At 41.4% G+C, this 20674-nt stretch overlaps 1 protein-coding gene across 2 annotated transcripts in view; it reads left to right on the forward strand.

The window, feature by feature from the left end:
* LOC122553627 (E3 ubiquitin-protein ligase pellino homolog 2) overlaps nt 1-20674 on the forward strand; it is a 247120-nt gene that overhangs the window by 201336 nt on the left and 25110 nt on the right. Inside the window, exons 6-7 of one of the 2 annotated variants that reach the window (XM_043697730.1) lie at nt 3087-3275; nt 6524-6986. In XM_043697730.1, the coding sequence (XP_043553665.1) occupies nt 3087-3275; nt 6524-6532 (198 nt within the window). In that variant the 3' untranslated portion in view covers nt 6533-6986. Of the gene's footprint in view, nt 1-3086; nt 3276-6523; nt 6987-20674 lie in introns of those variants that run through there. The other variant, XM_043697729.1, reaches the window with a different exon arrangement.

The raw sequence follows: 20674 nt of genomic DNA on the forward strand, positions 1-20674 counted from the left end.
ATCCACACTTCCCTAAAAAAAAACATCTTTCCAAGAGGGCCAGATGGGCATGCATCAGCTGTCACTGTCAAGGTCAGCACAAATAGGTCGGCCATGGTGTGACATATCAATGATCTCTTGATCTGGTCTCCATGAGACCACCTCTCAGATGACCAATGCCTTATTTTCTGATGCATCCGCCACATATATGAATTGTGCCACAATAGGGCTAATCAAACATAGACGGTTCTTAGCTTTTTTGTCAGAGGCTGGTTGTCCCCAATTGCAGAAGGTCATTGGTTGCAAGCAGGTGGCAACCGAAGTTTTCACAAATCACATGCTGATTGAAGCGATTAGGGGAATTTGGCATTTGCACTTCTTCAGTGTCTAATTAGTTTTTGACCACTGGAAGGTAACCATATGCATCTGCCACAGATATCGAGGAAGCTGCCTTGATTTATTCCTTCTGTTCCAGTTGTATTTCCTGCAGTTTTTCACTCCTCATCATAGCCTCAGAGTCTGACTAAGTGGAGAGGAGGAATGCCCTCTATTACATGCTTCATTCAGTCTGGACAGAAGCCTTCAGGTGAATTACATTTTCTTAATTACATTTTCATGTAGGTGTCACTGGGTAGTATTTCTTATTTATCCCTAATTGCCCTTGAACTGAGTAGCTAGTTACGTTATTTCAGAGGGGCATCTACATTGCCATAGATCTGAAGTCACATGTAAGACCAGGTTAAGATGGCAGTTGGAGATGTGTTTCATGGCACCATTATTGAGACTAGTTTTATATTCTAGATCCCCATGTTGATTAAGCAAATTTAAATGTTACCAGCTGCTGTGGTGGCATTTGTACCTGTGTCCCCAGGGTCTACCACCACACCAGTGACACTACCACTATACTACCACCTCCCCCTTGATTGATTTCTATTAGGAGGCAAGGATGTGAACATGATGCTTCTTGGTTGATGGTTGAAATTAATTGTGTCTGAAGGAAGCAGGTACAAGATTCCTGATATCATACAAGTTTGTCAAGATCAGCACAAACACTTCAGGGTACTTTTAGTGACTTTTTAATGATTTTCAGTTAGTCCCTTATAGGTTCACTTCCCAGCCTTCTTTTCTAAAGTCTCCACTTATGTGCAATTTGCCACAATGATATTAAACCAGCAAAGGGCTGGTTTATATTCCTGGAATGAACCATATAAGTGGACCAAAAGGAAGACCCAGCAAGACCAGTGTGACCACAGGGATAATATTAGAATAGACAACTGGGTTGCTGAAGACACACTTCACTTCAGAGGCATCAAAAGATTTGGAGGGTGGTCTTCAGTAGTCTTCCCTTGAAGTATCTTGAGAACAAGATGCTATACTGTTGAGACACTTTGTGCAAAGATCTCTGTATTTTGGAATCTGTAAGCTTCCCAACAAACAATACCTCACCTACTCTTGTGCAGTGCAAGAAATGTGAAGAGAGCATCTTGAGTCCCACCTGAATTGTAGACTTTCCCTATCTTCTTTCCACCTACATTTTCCTGCTAACCAAAGATCTTAGCATGTCGGAAAGACATGAATAACTAAAGCAATGGGGCGGCACGGTGGCACAGTGGTTAGCACTGGTGGCACAGTGGTTAGCACTGCTGCCTCGCAGTGCCAGAGACTCTGGTTCAATTCCCACTTCAGGCGACTGACTGTGTGGAGTTTGCACATTCTCCCTGTGTCTGTGTGGGTTCCCTCCAGGTGCTCCAGTTTCCTCCCACAGTCCAAAAATGTGCAGGTTAGGTGAATTGGCCATGCTAAATTGCCTGTAGTATTAGGTGTAGGGGAGTGGGTCTGGGTGGGTTGCGTTTCAGCGGGTCGGTGTGGACCCGTTGGGCCGAAGGGCCGGTTTTCACATGGTAAGTAATCTAAGTCTTTGCTGTGTGTGTCCACTGAAAGACCATGCTGGCCTTTCTTTTGCACAGCTCACAAGGTTGCTTGATTCTTCATGTCAGCGAATATCACCACAGTCATGCTAAATATGAACACCTTCATTCCCTCTCCAATTGATGTGTACTGCCTTTGAACGTGCTCCCAGAACCAGAAATGCTGCAATTCCATTTTTGTTTTGTGAATTGCTTAGAGTGTGCTGAGCATTCAGTGGAGATTCTCCCATACTGACCCTGTTTTCAGTACCTGTTCCTGCCCTCAGTGATGTGCTTTTCACCATGTGACAACTGAGACATGCCTACCGCATTGTGCACTAAGGTGCCAATATTATCTGTATTTGTTGATGGTGTGTGTGATTCATTTGATAATGCATTCTCAGAAGGCCCTTTTCCCTCTGAGGAGTGCTCAACTTGGTCCCTCATCATTTGAGAGATTTGTAGGAGATCATGTGTTAATAGGACAAAAGACATGAGCTACTACAAACATTGAGAAAGATTTCAACAAATGAGGTATATCATCATATTCAGTTACTGGTGAAATAAATCCAATTTAGTGTTCAGTAACAATGCATCTTCTAATGTTGACATTATGTTTGAGTCATTCCCATTCTTACATTGGCAACACCTAATGTTTGCACTACCAGTTAATTTCTAGCCTGTCTACCTCCATTAGATCAGGGATATTATGATTATTAATTTTCCATGCTGAAGTTGGTCGTGTTCTGTCATTTATGTGGTACAAGTGTTTATTGCCTCTTGCTTACCCAAACCTCAATGTTGTCCCAGTTTACTGCATGTGGGGATGGGGTTCCTCAATGTCTGACGAATCGTAAATAGCACTGAATGCTGTACAATCTTCAGGAAAGATTTCCTGTCTGTCTTTAGGATGGGGGGAAAGGTCATTGAAGCATCTAAAGACTGGCATTTAAAGGCATCTAAGTGCCAATACGCTGTCATGAGGATCTCTTCCAACAATGCCTTTGAACTGAGACAATTAGCCTTCAGCAACCACAACCATCTTTCTTGTGTTTATATTCTATATATTTTTCATTAAGCAAAAATCATTTTGTCATCTAATTTTTTTATTATAACAGGTAAATTTGACTTATTTGCTAAAATAAAGCTTGTATTTTTAAAGTACATATTGTCAATCCAAATTATTTTTACCTTTTATAGGAAAAAGCTGCTAAATGGAAAAATCCTGATGGCCACATGGATGGGTTAACAACTAATGGAGTGTTAGTAATGCATCCTAGGGGAGGCTTTACAGAAGAATCCAAACCTGGGATATGGCGGGAAATTTCTGTTTGTGGAGATGTGTACACTCTAAGGGAAACAAGATCAGCGCAGCAAAGAGGAAAACTGGTGGGTGAACATATTCGTCCAATAGTAACCAACATGCTGGCTTATTGCAGTGTGTTTTTTCTCAACAGTTAATTCTTTTCAAATCAGTCAAAAATAGGTAATATTATCTATGTAAAAATTGTAAAATTTAAACATCTGGCAATTAATATTTCTTTTTGATTATTTAAACCAAGTTGAAGAGTCAACGCATATTATGCAGTAAGATAAAACAGCAGCATAAATACAAATCAGGATGATTTAGGGAAGAAAATTGATTCAGGTCCTTACGATGAGGAATAGATTAATCAGGGAAAGAGTAGGGCCTGCTTGGAACACAGAGGGCAATCTGTATGTGAAGCTGGAAGACATTAGTTGAGTGTTAAATATGTACGTCACATCTGTCTTTGTTCAGGAGAAGGAGGATGCAAGTATAGGAGAAGGTGGACTGTGAAGTTCTTGAGTAGATTGAGATAAGAAGTGAGGAAATTTTGAAGATTTTGTTATAATTAAAAGTGGCTATTTCCCCAGGTCTATATGAGTTGTGTCTCAGGCTGCATAGGGAGCTGAGGGAGGACATCATAAACTTCCTGACCCCAGATTTTAAATCAACTATGGCCACAGGGGAGGGACCAGAGGACAGAAAATGTGATTCCATTTTACAAGAAGGGTGGTAGAGATAAACCAGGGAACTATAGACCAGTGGTAGTGAAATTATTGCAGAAATTAATGAAGAAGAAAATGTATTTGTCACTTAGAGAGGCAAGGTTTCATCAGGGATAGTCAGCATGGCTAAAAATCTGGTGGAATTTTTCAAGGAGTTGATCAAATGTTTTGATAAGGGGAGGGCATTTGATGTTGTTGATATGGATTTCAGCAAAACCTTTGACAAGGGCCCACATGGGAAACTGATAAAGAAGGTAAAATCTTACGGGATAAAGGGTAACTTGGCATGTCGGATCCAAAATTGGCTTACTGATAGGACAGAGTTAAAAATCACACAACACCAGGTTATAGTCCAACAGTTTATTTGAAAGTACAAGCTTTTGGAGCACTTCTACTTCATCAGGTAGCTCGTGGGGCAGGATCATAGGACACAGCATTTATAAGTAAAAGATCAAAGTGTCATATTACTGATGCAATGTATTGAACAAACTGAGCTTGCTGTTAAGACTTTAATTACTTAGAATGGGGCTGCAGGTTTCAATTGATGAATATGTAAATCCCAGAACTTCTATCAAGTCACAGTCACACTTGAAAGCACTCCGAAAGCTTGTACTTTCAAATAAACCTGTTGGACTATAACTGATGTTGTGTGATTTTTAACTCTGTCGACCCCAGTCCAACACTACACCTCTACATCATTACTGATAGGAGACAGAAATTGGTGGTAGTGGCTGTTTTTGTGACTGGAGCCTGGTGTTTAATGGTGTACCATTAGTAACCAACATGCTGGCTTATTGCAGTGTGTTTTTTTTCTCAACAGTTAATTCTTTTCAAATCAATCAAAAATAGGTGATATTATCTATGTAAAAATTGTAAAATTTAAACATCTGGCAATTAATATTTCTTTTAGGTCCCTTATGGCTTGTGATATTCATAAATGATTGTAGATGAGAATAAGCATGGGGTGTGATAAGTAGGTTTCTGGCTTACACAAAGATTGGCTAGGTGGTGGATAGTCAGGAGAAAGGTGTTAGATAACAATGGTATAAATGGCAGATCAGGACAAAAAGAATTTTATCCTGGTAAGTGTGAGGTGATGTAGTTTGGAAGAAGAAACAAGACAAGGGAGTACTAAATGAATGGCAGGACACTGGGAAGCTCAGATGAAACGAGGAATCTTGGGGTGCTTGACCACAAATGCCTGAAAGTGGCAGGTTAGGGCAATAGGGTTGTTAAGAAGGCATATGGGATGCTTGCCTTTCAGTCATGGCATTGATTGTAAGAGCAGGGAAGTCACTTTGGAGCTTGGCAGAATTTTAGTTTGTCTACACATTGAGTACTGTGATTATCACACTGAGAAGGATGTGTTTGTGTTGGAGGAGTGCAAAGGAAATTTACCAGGATAATGCCTGGATGGACCATTTCACCTTTTGAAGAGAGGCAGGATACACTTCAGTTGTTTTCTTTGGAGAAGAAAAGGTTGATGAGGGACCGAACAGAGGTATATAAGGTTATGAGGGACACGAACAGAATGAGTAGAAACCAGTAACAAGGGGCATGACTTTAAAGTGAAAGGCAGGAGGTTTGGAGGGGATATGAGGGAAAAAAAACTTTATCTGGAGTGCAGTGGCTGGGAGGGTAGTTGAGGTGGAAGACCTCACAATCTTTAAAAAATACTTTAGTGAGCACTTGAAATGTCATAACATCCAAGACTATGGGGCTACTGCAAGAAACTGAGACTCGTGTCAATAGTAGTGTATTTTTGGCAGTACAGACTTGATGGGCTGTAGGGACTCTTCCCTACAGTATGATTCTAGATTCCATGATGATGCAACATTATTTCAGGTGGTATCTTGTGAATTCCCAAGTATTGGATCTCTTCAGCACTTTGCAGCTTGTGGCACTTTCATCTGAAGGCATTGAACCCGTTAAAGTCTGCTGCTTTGATTTTAGTTAAATATTACGCAACACCAGGTTATAGTCTAACAAGTGTATTTGGACGCACTAGCTTTCGGAGTGCTATTCCTTCATCAGGTGGTTGTTTTATTTTTACAACTTCAAGATTTATCATCGATGTATTGGAAGGCCAACAGGATCTCATTAACTCTGCCTTCAACCTAAATCTGTTCTTCAACGTGTGGGAAAGGTCCTTCTCACAGTAGAATTTGACATTTAAATATTAAATTGTAAGTAACCAGTTTTTCCCAGGATCCTGCCTTTGAAGTTAAATACATGAATTTCCTGGAACTTGTCAGGTAAAACAAAATGAGAGGACAATAAATATTGAGTAAGTGACAGGCAACAAAGACTTTAAATATTGAGATATGACAACTGCCCCTCGCCCAGTTCCAGACTTTTCCACAATGGGAAACAATCACTCTGCATCTTACTCTGTCAAGCCCCTAAGATCCTAGCCCGTGATGCCTTCATTCTGTTAATGAATTTAAATGAAAAGTATCATTGCCATTTATCATACAGAAGGAGGCTGTTTAGTTAATCATGACCGGTCAAAAATGAGCTAATGTCACTTTCCTGCTTTTATTTGTAGTCTTATAAGTTTGGTATCTTGCAGTGCACATATCTAAGTGTTTGTTAAATGTGTTTAGGTTTTCTGACTGTGCCAACCTTCTCAGAACATTAGCTTCAGAACTTCCCATTCTCTGGATGAAAATAAATTCTCTTCAACATCCCTTCAGTGCTTGGGCATGGGGTGAGACAAAGCTCTTTAATGTTTCTGCAGGTGAAATGTAGAAAAAGAAGAGGCATGTGAAGAACAGGCAGGTTTCAAAGTAAGAGGTCAGTTGCTGAAAGTAGTGACCAAGCACTTGTAACTTGCACGTAGATGTACAAATACTAATCAACAGAGTGAATGAAGTAGTGAAAGTTTACGGATTAAAACTTAATTGAAAGAGACAAAATTTATGAATGTTAAAAAAAATAGTGCAAATACAGAGGTCAATATAAATTGGTAATAGCTTAATAAGTTTCACAATTAGCAACATCTTATTCTAAGATGGTTAAGTCATTTTTTTAAAAAATCAGGGCCAGAATAGCAAAGGCAAATAATGAACTCTCCAAACATAAAGAATTGCATACATTGGAATGAGTAGCATCTGGAAAAAATAATTGAATTAGAGTGTTGCTACTTGGGGCTAAAGTGTGAACTCAAGTAAAGCATACATCCAAAACCTAGATAGGTTCTTGTTAAAAAGAATTGAGTAGGTCAATTGGAGAGAACACAAAAGCATGGATAGTGGAGAGGGAAACATTGTTAGGGAATATTATTAAGAAACTTCAACAAGATTGGATTGGCCAAACTCTTAAGGCTTGGAAATTTCTGAAGGAGGTAATAGAACCACAATAAGAAGAATTTCATGAATAATGATGTGAGACAACTTAACTTAAAAATGAGAAGCCACTGAGGTGGAATGAGTAAACCTTGAGGTGTGAAAAATGGACAGAAGACCTGCTGTTCGACAAACCAGTATTCTAGGAGTGGCCAACTCATTTTATAAAACAGACATACAGCCAGGAACGTAGACAGCATCCTTAGTGAGGTCAGATGTGGGAAGTGAGGCTGGGTGCAAACTAGTGGATAGAAAATCCATCAGGCAGAGTTCTGGCAGTGAAAGCACTTCTGAGGATCATTGATTCACTGAGTTCTATCATTTTTAATTGCTTGGTGATACCAAAATCTTAAAAATATTAATCAAGAAAGTTGGTGCAGTTGGTAAAAATATGAGAAATAGGAACAAGAAGAGATGATACAACTCTTCCAACCAATCTGTTAGTTGGTTGAGATCTATTCCTAAAGTATAAAATTATGCAGGAACTAGTGGCTAGGTAAATATATAGTAAAAAAATAAATAATTGAATAAAATAAATATTTAATTAAAACTTAAGGATGGCAGTAAAGGTGATATATCACAGGAACTGCATGTGGAACCTTCTAGAGGCTGGTGTGCTCCACAATAAACACATCTATCAGTGACTCTTTGCAGTTTGAAAAATTTTTGTTCAGAGCCATTGAACTGGTGCCAGAGTTTCAGACTCTGTGACACATTAGAGCTGGAGAAAATTACCTGAATATTTTTTGAGGTACAAGTCATCTGGCTTTATGGTAGGGCCTTCCAGTTTGTTCAGTGGTCAAGAATAGGGGAATGTGGCTGCAACTGAGGTAGGTGACAAGAGCCAGAGATCAGGCGTCTGTGAACCGCAGCTTTTGTACCTGTTGGGTTTGAGCTTCTTTCAGATTGTTTGGATGAGAGTGGGTGCTGCAAAGTTATTAGCTATGTGGTCATGGCACAAAGATACAAGAAGCCCTTCAAGTAAGTGAAATATAAAGGAAATGTAGGGACAGTATAATGAAAGACATTTACACTGTTCCCTACAATAAAGCCTGGTGCCAGGATTTGGAGTGTCTGCTCAGGGCTGGCTCGGAACTTATAGAGTGGAGGGGAAAGATCTATGTTGTTATTTTCTTTGAAATTACCATGGACATAGACAGGGCAGAAAGAAGTTCTGCATAGTCAATATGTGAGGCAAGACACCCAAGTTAAGACTTGGAGCCTTAAAGGCAATAATCTCTCGATTAATACTTAAACCACATGCAAATTGACATAGGGCAAATGAGGTCAGCAAAATGAATGTGTGATGAATGGTGTAGTAGAATTGGACTCTGGTTCATATGCCATTGACACAAATACTGAGCAAGGTACTATTGGGACAGTCTCTACCTAATTGTGTTAAGTGTTCAAGTGAACTTCAAGGGAAGTAGAGAATATTTCAAACTACATGGGGCGGGGGGAGGGAAGGGTCAAATTTGGGAAAATACGGTAAAGTAAAGAGTACAGATGAGAAAAAAGCAGTAATGTGCAAAATTAGAAATAGGGCATGACAAGAAGGGAGAGTACAAATCGAAGATAAGGCCACAGAGTACAAAAATAATAAAAGTACAAAACTGAAGTCTCATGAATGCACATAGCATTCAAAACAAAATAAATGAAATAATAGTGCAAATAGAAATAAATAATGGTGATCTGATTGCCGTTACAGAGACATGACTGCAAAATGACATAGATTGGAACCTGAATATTGAAGGTTAGATGACATTTAGGAAGAATAAGAAGCCAAGAAAAGGTGGAAGGATGATTTTATTACTGTATTAACAGTAGAGAGGAATATGATAAATATGAGAGTCTGCCTGAAAGGTACAGTGATAATCATGGTGGGTTTTGATCTACATGTAAATTGTAAAAATCAGTCTGAAGAAAGTAGACTGGATTAGAAATTCTTAGAATGTTTACTTGATAGTTTGTTAAAACAGCATGTTCTAGAGACAATCAGAGAGTAGGTTATTCTACAACAAAAACAGAAATTGCTAGAAAAGCCAAGCAGATCTGGCAGCATTTGTGTAGAGAAAATAGCGTTAACTTGACCCTTCCTCAGAACCCCAGAGACACTCGACTCAAAAAGTTACTCTGCTTCTGTCCACAGATGCTGCCAGACCTACTGAGCTTTTCCAGCAATTTCTGTTTTTGTCTTTGATTTACAGCATGTGCAGTTCTTCCATTTTTTTTTAGTAGCTAATCTAGATCTGGTATTGTACTATGATAGGATTTTATGATCTCATAAAATGGATTCCGTCCAGCAACAGTGAATTATAGGTTGAGTTTGATTGAGAGAAGAGTGGGTCCAAGGCTAGTATTTAAGCTTAAATAAGGACAGTTATTCAGCATGAAGGCAGAGTGTGCTAAAGTGAACTTTCAAATTTGCTTAGCGGGCAAGTCAATAGAATTGCATTGGTAGACATTTGAGGAGATATTTTGGAATACATAGAATAGATACATACCAACAAGAAAGAAAAATTTCAGGCAGATATTACTATCTTTGGTTAACTAAAAATATTAGAGATAATATCGAACTTAAAGAGAAAGCATATAATTATGCAAAGATGGCTAGCAGGTCAAGACTGGGCAGAATTATAGGATGGAATCCTTCCAGGCCCTGAATTACATAGGCTACGGTATGACATTTGGGAAAATCTGGTGAGAAATCGAGTGACTCCCTTTTTGATGCCAAGACCAAATAGTTGTATTATCCAAACAAGTCCCATGCATAAAGATGGCATTTTTGCTTGTGAGCAACAAACTGCCTATTAATTTTTTTTTTTTCTTTATGTCTAGTTTCTATCTGGCAGCTGGTAGAGTAACTACCATATTAATGAGGTGTTCCATCACCAAGTCACCCTTTATTTACACATGCATTGTATTTGACAATGATCCGGCTTCCTTCGAGCCAGCTCTCAGAGTGAGTAGAATCTCTGACGCTCCTATTTATTTATTTTTTTGTGGCGAGTCCTTGATACTGGTCCACCTCCCTCAGAGCCAGCTCTCAGAGTGAACAGAACCTCTGACACTCCAATTTATTTATTTATTTTTCCCCATACTACCGCCTTACTGCGGTAGTGCTTATATTTTCCCCAGCATCCATGTGTGTGTGTGTAGGTGTGAGACACAGTGAAAGACACAAGGTGCACGAATCTTTATTCAGTTTCCACCACCAGGAAGAAAGCAACACCCGAGTGGCCAGTGACCAGCAGTGCCCTTCACATCAAAGGGCAATGCTGCGTGATCAAACAGTGAAGGGGAGGGCAGGGATTAAATCAAAATAGAGTTGGAGGGGGAAATAATGCACTCCACTCCCTGCGGTGCCCACCTCTCCCTGAACAACTACAAACTGCCAATTAGCAGTGCTTATCGCTTATTAACACCCTAATTATTAGTTAATTTTACCTCATTAATATGCAGCCTCCCATTCTCCCATCCACCTGATAAAAGCTCGATGTCGAAAAGTCTTGATATGAAAGTCAGTACCTGGTGACTCTAGCTTGTCGCTTACTTCTCCAGATCTCCTTCATGGACCTGGTAGAGCAGAAAAGGTAATCAATCTTCTTCCTACATTGTTAGGCATTCCTTTGGATTGTTGAGACTGCACTGACCCAGTTAGAAATCCAGATTGGTATGGTCTCGTGCTGTGGTCTCGTGTCAGTCCTTGAAGCCCTTCTCTACACTAACCTATCCACCCAGACTTCCAGTTCCTTATCCACAAAGCAGGGCACTCAATTTCCCCATATCCCTTGTATTTGGATTGGAGCAAATATCATAAACTTGTAGTGATTGTCCTTATAGAATATGAATTCCCTGATTGGAGCTGTTAATCTGGTCCAAACAGGGAGTCCTGGTTTACAGATATAAACAGGAGTGTCAGAGGTTCTGTTCATTCTGAGAGCTGTCTTTGAGCAAGCTGGATCAGTTCACGGACTCTCCACATGTAAATAAATGGTGACTTGGTGATGGGATACTGGCGTCTCTGGAGTTATTTCAGTGGTGACAAGAGTGGGATATGACTTTGAGTTAACCCTTAATGAGATACTGAGAGAACATTTGGGATGTGGGATTAACAATGTTTAATGTTAATTTCACAATCATGTAAAAGCATCTACTGGCTGAAGCCTAACTGGACTTCAACAGGCAATGCAACTGCCTTTATCATTGGAAAATGTGGCAAGTGGAGTATATGAGTTTCAGGGTATTCTGATGGAATTGGACACTCTTGCCAGCCTGACTGAGCTTGAGGAACATGTAGAGGACCAAGCATGTAGATGAGGGTAGGGCAGTTCACGTGGTGTACATGGACTTCAGTAAAGCCTTTGATAACGTTCCACATGGTAGGCTTTTGGAGAAAATGCAGAGGCATGGAATTGAGGGTGATTTAGCAGTTTGGATTAGAAACTTGCTTTCTGAAAGAAGGCGGCGAGTGTGGTTGATGGAAAATATTCAGCCTGGAGCCCGGTTACTAGTGGTGTGCCACAAGGATCTGTTTTGGGACTATTGCTGTTTGTCATTTTTATAAATGACTTAGACACAGGCATAGGTGGATGGATTAGTGAATTTGCAGACGACACTAAAGTCGATGGAGCAGTAGACAGTTTGGAAGAATGTTACAGGTTGCAGGGGGACTTGGATAAACTGCAGAATTGGGCTGAGAGGTGGCAAATGGAGTTCAATGCAGCTAAATGTGAGATGATGCACTTTAGGAAGAATAACAGGAAGGCAGAGTACTGGGTCAATGGAAAAATTCTTGGTCGTGTGGATGTGCAGAGGGATCTTGGAGTCCATGTACATAGATCCCTGAAAGTTGCCACTCAGGTGTTGTTAAGAAGGCATACGGTGTGTTAGGTTTCATTCGTAGAGGGATTGAGTTCCAAAGCCGCAATATCATGCTGCAACTATACAACGCTGGTGCAGCCGCACTTGGAAGATTGTGTACAGTTCTGGTCCTCCTATATCGGGAAGGATTTGGAAGCATTGGAAAAGATGCAGAGGAGATTTACCAGGATGTTGCCTGGTCTGGAGGGAAGGTCTTACGAGGAAAGGCTGAGAGATTTGGGTCTGTTCTCATTGGAAAGAAGAAGGCTAAGAGGAAATTTGATAGAGACATACAAGATGATCAGAGGATTAGATAGGGTAGACGGTGAAAGTCTTTTTTTCCTCGGATGATGTCGCCAGCTTGTACGAGGGGGCAGAACTATGAATTGACGGGTGATAGATTTAAGACAGATGTCAGAGGCAGGTTCTTTAGGCAGAGAGTGGTAAGGGCATGGAATGCCCTACCTGCTAATGTAGTCAACTCAGCCACATTAGGGAGATTTAAACAATCCTTAGATAAGCACATGGATGATTTTGGGATAGTGTAGGGGGACGAGCTGAGAATAGTTCACAGGTCGGTGCAACATCAAGGGCTGAAGGGCCTGCTCCGCGCTGTATCATTCGATGTTCGATCATTTGAGTGAAAGTAATTTCATAGCCTCGCTCAGTTCATATCTTGAACAGAGGGACTCTAGGTCAGCCCACAGAAAAACCCCAAAACAAATCCAAAACTCAGCCAAACTGTTAAAATTTTCTTCGGGAAGCTGGCTGGCAAGTCATTGTAGTTGCTACTGGTATATGGAGACAGTAAAAGAGACCCATTTGACCTAAATTGAGTAAGAGAACTGATAAACAGGTATCCAGGAAAGTGCACACCCTGGAAAGTCTACCTACACTTGGTTTGGAACTGTCAAATTGCTGAGCATCCAAATGAGAACCAATCAAAATAAATATCTAGTCACTCAGTTCTAATGGAGGTCAATACCAGTGCGGCTGTATCAGTGATCATAGAACTAGTCTTTAAAAAAGTTTGCTGTGGACTCCAACCCTTAAGTTTGCGCCGGATCTCAGCTCGACTGAGAACCTATACCGGGGAACATTAGATTATAGGTACAACTTCGGTATGAGAAGCAGCTATTTCAGTTAGCACTAATTGTAGCAAAATGCTCAGTCCCAAGCTTGATGGAGTAATTGATTGAGAAAGATTCATGTAGATTGGCTCAACATTTTTTGATTAGAAAATGGCTTCCTAAGTGAAATCCTAATTAAATACCTGGAAGTTATTCAGGAATGTCTAGGGACTATCAAAAGAGCCACCTTACATATTGACCAGTAAGCAATTCCGTGGTTCTGCAAGGTCCACCTAGTGTCATTTGCCTTACAGGCAAAAGTAGAGGCAGAAATCAGAATGCTGAAATGTGAAGAAATCAATAAAACAGTCCAGTTTGCAGAATGGGCAGCACCTGTTATACCGCTAGTAAAGCCCGGTAGGGATTTTAAACAAATGGTAAACTGCTTTTTGCAGCTGGACAAATACCCAACCCCTCACTGAGAGGATTTATACATAATGCTGGCAGAGGGGGTTGCCCTTTACAAAGCTGGAAATGAGTCACGTGTATTTGCTGTTGCAGTTAGATGAAGATTCCCAGATGTATGCTACAATTAATACCCAAAGAATTTGTAGCAATATGCGAGACTGCTGTTTGGGGTATCGTCAGCCAGTGCAATTTTTCAGGGGACGATGGAGAACATTTTACAATGTTTATCCCTGGTCACCATTTATCTAGATGATGTCATAATAACAGGGAATTCCAATAAGGAACACTTAGAGAACTTTGTTTTGGTCCTTAATTGTTTCTCCCAGGTAGGCGTATGCCTTAAGAGGGAAAAATGTGTGGTCTGGGCACCCTAAGTGACCTACTTGCGCTACAGAGTTGACAGGACTGGGTTACACTTGTTGGAAGATGAAATTAGATTAGATTAGATTACATTACATTACAGCGTGGAGGGTGATCAAATGTGCTTTCTACTTATGTACTGGAGCGTGGGACTTTCCTTGGGCTGGAGAACTATTACTCAAAGTTTATACATAACCTGGCTTCCATCCTGGCACCTTTGCATCAACTCTTAAAGGGTCAGCTTTGGAAATGGTCATGTAGCCAAGCCATATCTTTCAGGGAAGTGAAGAAACAGCTGTCATCCTCTAAAGTATTGGCAACTATGATTCCAAGCGCGATCTTGTATTAGCATGCGATGCTTCCCTGTATAGTATTGGGGTAGTGTTGGCTTGCCAGTGGCCCAGCAGTGAGGAATACCCAATAGGTTAGGCTTTCTGGACTTTGCTGATGCCAAATGAGGACATGCACAGATGCTTCGACAGTAATCTTTGATGTGAGCAAGTTCCACTAATACCTTTATGGAAGTAAATTTGTGATTGTAGCGACTGCAAACCCTTGCTAGGGCTACTAAAAGAGGACAGGATTATGCTGCCCATAGCTTCAAGTAAACTTCAGCTGTGGGTTCTTATACTGAGTGCACACAATTACATATTGGAACACCCTCTGGGAGACCAAGTGGAAAATATGGAAGCATGGAGTCACTTCCCTCTGGCAGATACACCACTGGTGGTGCACCACTAGAAGAGTCTTCCTGGTTTTAAACTTTCAGGACATCCTTCTGGTCACTGCTGACAATATCAGACAGAAAAAGGTCTGGTCCTAGCAAAACGAAAGCATCTGGTGGTGATGGGTGAAACAAAAGGGCCATCACAATCAGAATTGAAACCTTTTGAACCCGGTGAGATGACATCACCAGAGAAGTTGGTATATTATTATGGGTTGCAAGAGTGATTGTTCCTAGGAAAGATTGCTGCCAGATAACTGGCTGAAGTCCACTAGGTTCATCCAGGGGTTTCCAAAATGAACATTGGTGAGAAATTTTCTCTGGTGGCCAGGATTGGATGCCAACATAGCATTAGTGGGGCAATGCCCAAAGTACCAACAGGAGAAAAATTACTGCCAGTAGCTCCCCCACATTTGTGGGAATGCCCAGGTAAGCCCTGGACTTGGTTACAAGTTGAGTCTGCTAGTTCTTTCATAGGCTCTATCTTTTAAGTCGCTGTGGACATCTGCTCAAAATGGTTGGACATGCATAGAGTTCATTTGCCAAACATGGGGACGACGATAGAAAAATTGCAAGCATCTTTTGCAAGATACAGACTCCCAGCATCACTGGCTAAAGATAATGGGCCATCAGGGAATTTTAATATTTCCTAAAGTCGATTGGCATTCAGTATGTGAGGTCAGCTCCATACCATCCATCGTCACGTGGTCTGGCAGAAAGAGCAGTCCAAACTTTGAAGGCAAGCACACAGAAACAGCTGACAGCTTTACTTGATACCAAACTGTTGGTTCCTGTTTGATTTTAGGATTACCCCTCACTCAATTACAGGGACAGTTTCAGCAAAGTTGTTAATGGGAAGAAGACTCCAAACCAGGTTAAATCTGACTTTCCTGCACTTGCAGGGAGGGTGAAATGGCATCAGCAGAACCAGTACCAAACACAAGATTCCTCTAAGTGAGAAAAGCACTTTACTTCAAGGGACGAAGTTTGGTGTTGAAGTCACAAGGATGGATAAGAGGCATGGTCGACGTGAGGTCAGGTTCCGTGACACACAAAATTCAAGTTGGAGAGGCAGTCTTGAACAAGCACATGGACTGCATGAAAACTGTAACCTCGCAAACCGGGCAGGAGCAAAACATAGCCAGCCCTTCAAAAGATCTGGCAAGGCTGTCAGAACCCATGGGTTTTCCCCATCTGTTTAACATCAAAGAAACCTCTAAAGCTGAGATGGACATGGCACATGAAGAAGTTGAATTTTGGCCAAGACGCTTAGGACGTAAGACGTGGGCTAAGGTTTAGTACACGTCACCAACATCCAGGGCAGAGTCAGACAAACTGGATCTGGTGCGAAAATGCTCCAGGAGAAACTACAGGATAAAGAATGGGCCTACGTCCTAGGACTTAGAGAGGGTGGGGGGATGTAGTGATTGGAACAAGGACAGCCAGGTGGATCTTGTAGAATATTAATTCACAATTGGGGTTGTTCACCTGGTCCAATCAGGGAGTTCTGCCATTGGGTTAAAAACAGGAATTTTCTAATTTCCCCTATAACTGAACGGTCCCTCCCTCTATTTAGTTGAAAGTCCCACGTTACTAGGGCTGTAGAAAGGGCTTTAAACCGAATGGGGGGAGAGTTCAGTTGTAGGGGAAATTAGAAAACCCAAATTAAATGTGCAGAACTCAGGAGACGTTATTAAAATCTCCAGCACAGACACAAATAGGACAGAGTGTATGGAAAGTGTTAACAGTCAAACTTCAAGCATGCTGGACAAATAAATGACAATGAGAAGAGAGACAGTTAATATTCAAGGATATATATCCTATCGAAAAGATAGCAGGTGGGCAGAGTGGGTGGGGTTGCCTTATTAGGAAGAAATGAAATTAAATCAATAGTAAGAAATGAAGTAGAGTCGGATGGTCTAGAAGCTGTGTTGGTAGCATTGAGGAACTGCAAATCTGAAAAAACCATAGTTGGAGTTATGTATAGGCCTCCAAATAGTAGTCAGGAGCTGAGGCATAAGATATACCAAGAGATAGAAAAGATGTGTAGGAAAGGCAAAGTTATAGTGATAATGGGGGATTTTAATATGCAAGTAAACTGGGAAAATCAGGTTAGGATTGCAAGAAAAGGAATTTGTGATGGCTTTCTGGAGCAGCTTGTCGTGGAGCCCACTCAGGAAAAGGCAATACTGGATTTAGTGTTGTTCAATGAGGCGGACTTGATAAGGAAGTACAAGGTGAAGGAATCCTTAAGAGGCAGAGATCATATTATGGATTGAATTTACTCTGCAATTTGAGAGGGAGAAGATAGAATCAGAGGTAATAATATTGCAGCTAAATAAAGGCATGAGGGAGGAGCTGGGTAGAATTGACTGGGCGAGCAGCTTAGCAGGAAAAACAGTGGAACAGCGATGGCAGGAATTTCTGAGAGGAGTAATTCAGGCGACACAACAGAAACATCCCTAGGAAAAAGAAGCATGGTACAGCGAGGATGACGCATCATGGCTGACTAGGGAAGTCAGGGATAGCATAAAAGCAAAGCGAAAGCATATAATGTGGCGAAGGACAGTGGGAAACCAGAGGATTGGGAAGCTTACAAAGAACGACTGAGGGCAACAAAAAAAGAAAAAAAAGGAGGGAGAAGATTAAATATGAGGATAAGCTCGCCAGTAATATAAAGGAAGACTGTACAAGTTTCTTTAGATATATAAAGGGCAAAAGTGGGCATTGAGCTACTGGAAAATGATGCTGGAAAAATAGCAGTGGAGACCAAGGAAATGGCTGAGGAACTGAATAATCACTTTGCATCAGTCTTCATGGTGGAAGACATGAATAATATCCAAACAATTCAAGAGTTGCGGGCAGAGCTGAATATGTTGGTCATCACCAAGGCGAAGGTGCTCGAAAAACTGAATGGCCTGAAGGTAGATAAACTGGACTAGATGGACTACACCTCAGAGTTCCAAGGGAGATAGCTGAAGAGTTAGTGGAGACGTTAGTGGTGATCTTTCATGAATTGCTAGAATCTGGGAGGGTCCCAGAGGACTAGAAAATCATGAACATGACACTCCTTTTTAACAAGGGAATAAGGCAAAAGATGAAAAATTACAGACTGATTGTCTTATCTCAGTCATGGGTAAGTTCCTGGAATCCATTGTGAAGCTTGAGATTTCTGAATATCATGTGTAAGGTAAAATAGGGCAAAGTCAGCATAGTTTTATCAAGGAAAGGTGATACCTAACAAATCTGCTAGAATTCTTTGAGGAAGGAATGAGCAGGTTAGACCATGGAAAGCCAATGGATGTTATCTACCTGAACTCCCAGAAGGCCTTTGACAAGGTGCAGAGGAGGCTACTGAGTAAGATAAGGGCCCATGGTGTCACCAGCAAGGTGCTAGCATGGATAGAAGCTTATCTGTCTGGCAGAAAGCAAAGAGTGGGAATAAAAAGGTCCTCCTCAGGATGACAACTGGTGACAAGTGGTTCCACAAGGCATAGTATTTGGACCACAGCTTTTCACTTTATATATTAACAATCTAGATGAAGGAACTGAGGGCATTCTGGCTAAGTTTGCACATGATAGGTCAAGGGACAGTAGCATTGAGGAGGCAGACAGGCTGCAGAAGGATTTGGGCAGGTTAGGTGAGTGGGCAAAGAAGTCGCAGATGGAGTATAATTAGGGAAAGAGAGGTCATGCACGTTGGTAGGAAGAGTAGAGGCATGGACTATTTTCTAAATGGGGAGAAAATTCAGAAGTCTGAAGTGCACAGAGACTTGGCCGTTCTAGTCCAGGATTCTCACAAGGTAAACTTGCAGATTGAGTCAGTAGTTAGGAAGGCAAATGCACCAATGGCATTTATTTTGAGAGGACTTGAACATAAAAACACGGATGTACTTCTGACGCTCTCAGGCTTTGGTCAGAACATACTTGGAGTGTTATGCGTAGTTTTGGAACCAATATGTCAAGAAGGATCTATTGGCCCTGGAGCATGTTCAGAGGAGGTTCATAACAGTTTTCCCAGGAATCAAAGACTTAACACGTGAGAAACATTTGAAGATTCGGGCTTTCTACTTGATGGAGTTCAGAAAGATGAAGAGGGCATCTAATATAAACTTACTAAATGGTCTGGACAGAGTGCATTTGGGAAGATGTTCATTTGTAGGAGAGACTAGGACCCGAGGACATAGCCTTAAAGTAAAGGGAAGACCTTTTAGAATGGAGATAAGGAGAGACTTCTTCAGCCAGAGAGTGGTGAATCTATGGAAATCATTGCCATTGAAGGCTGTGGAGGCCAGGTCATTGGGTTGATGGATAGGTTCTTGATTATCAAAGGGATCAAGGGTTACAGGGAGAGAGCCGGAGAATGGGGAATTAACAGCCATGATTGAATGGTAGAACAGACTCGATGGGCTGAATGGCCTAATTTCTGCTCCTATGGCTTACGGTCTCTTATGGGTTCTATTCACTCTAGCTAGCTCTTAGCTAGCTGGATCAGTGTCAGTGGCTTGGTAATTGGATGTTGGCCTTTGAGGAGTCATTTCAGTGTGAAAAAAGATGTCTGTCTGAGGCTGGGCCAATAAATAAGGGAAACAAGTTAAATAGTCAAGGCAGGCAAGAGCACTGCAGAGAATGAGGTAATACTGATAAATTAAACTGCATTTATTTCAATGCAAGAGGCCTGACAGGTAAGGCAGATGAGCTTAGGGCATGGTTGGGAACATAAGACTGGGATATCAGGTATTACAGTAATGTGGATCAGGGAGGGGCAGGACTAGCAGCACAATGTTCTGTGATATAGAAACCCTAGGAAGAGTAGAAAAGGGGAGGGGGGGGGCAAGAGAAGGGGCGTAAAGTTTTTGGTGAAGAATAATATTCTGGTTATTTTTAGGGAGGATATTCCTGGGAGAATGTACAGTGAAGTTGTGTGGGTGGAACTGAGAAATAAGAAAGGGATGATGACCTTATTGGGATTGTAATGTAGACCGTGCCAACTGGCCACCCACCCCACCCCTGCGCACACACCCGCCTGTCCGTCCAAAGTCAGTGGGAAATGGAGAAGGAAATATGTAAGGAGGTCTCCAATATCTGTAAGAATAAAAAGGTTTCAATGGTAGGAGATTTTCACTTTCCAGACATAGACTGGGACTGCGATAGTGTTAAGGGCTTGGATGGATAGGAATTTGTTAAACAAGAAATTTTTCTTAATAAATGGATGTACCTACTGGAGAAGGAGCAAAATGTGACCACCTCTTGGGGAATAAGGCAGGGCAGGTAATTGAGGTGTCAGTGGGAGAGCACTTTGGAGCAAGTGATCATGATTCTATTAGTTTTAAAATAATTATGGAAAAGGATATATCTGATCTAAAAGTTAAAGGTCTAAATTGGTGTAGAGCCATTTTTGACGGTATTAGGCAGGAACTTTCAAAGGTTGACTGGAAGATGCTGTTCGCAGGTAAAACGATAGTCACAAAATTGGAGGCCTTCAACATGAGAATGAGAGGTCAGAGGCAGTATGTTCCTGTTAGTGAAGGGCAGGGTAGATGAAGGGAATGCTGAATGACTAGAGAAATTGAGGCTTTGGTCAAGAAAATGGAGGCATATGTCAGGTATAGACTGCTGAGATTGAGTGAATCCCTAGAGGAGTATAATGTCAGCAGGAGTATACTCTAGACAGAATTCAGCTGAAAATGTGTTGCTGGAAAAGCGCAGCAGGTTAGGCAGCATCCAGGGAACAGGAGAATCGACGTTTCGGGCATAAGCCCTTCTTCAGGAATGAGGAAAGTTTGTCCAGCAGGCTAAGATAAAAGGTAGGGAGGAGGGACTTGGGGGACGGGTGTCGGAAGGTCAAGGTGAGGGTGATAGGTCAGACGGGGGTGGGGGCGGAGAGGTCGGGAAGAAGATTGCAGGTTAGGAAGGCAGTGCTGA

The sequence above is a fragment of the Chiloscyllium plagiosum genome, chromosome 10, assembly GCF_004010195.1.
Source record: "Chiloscyllium plagiosum isolate BGI_BamShark_2017 chromosome 10, ASM401019v2, whole genome shotgun sequence".
In the NCBI taxonomy this organism is placed as follows: domain Eukaryota; kingdom Metazoa; phylum Chordata; class Chondrichthyes; order Orectolobiformes; family Hemiscylliidae; genus Chiloscyllium; species Chiloscyllium plagiosum.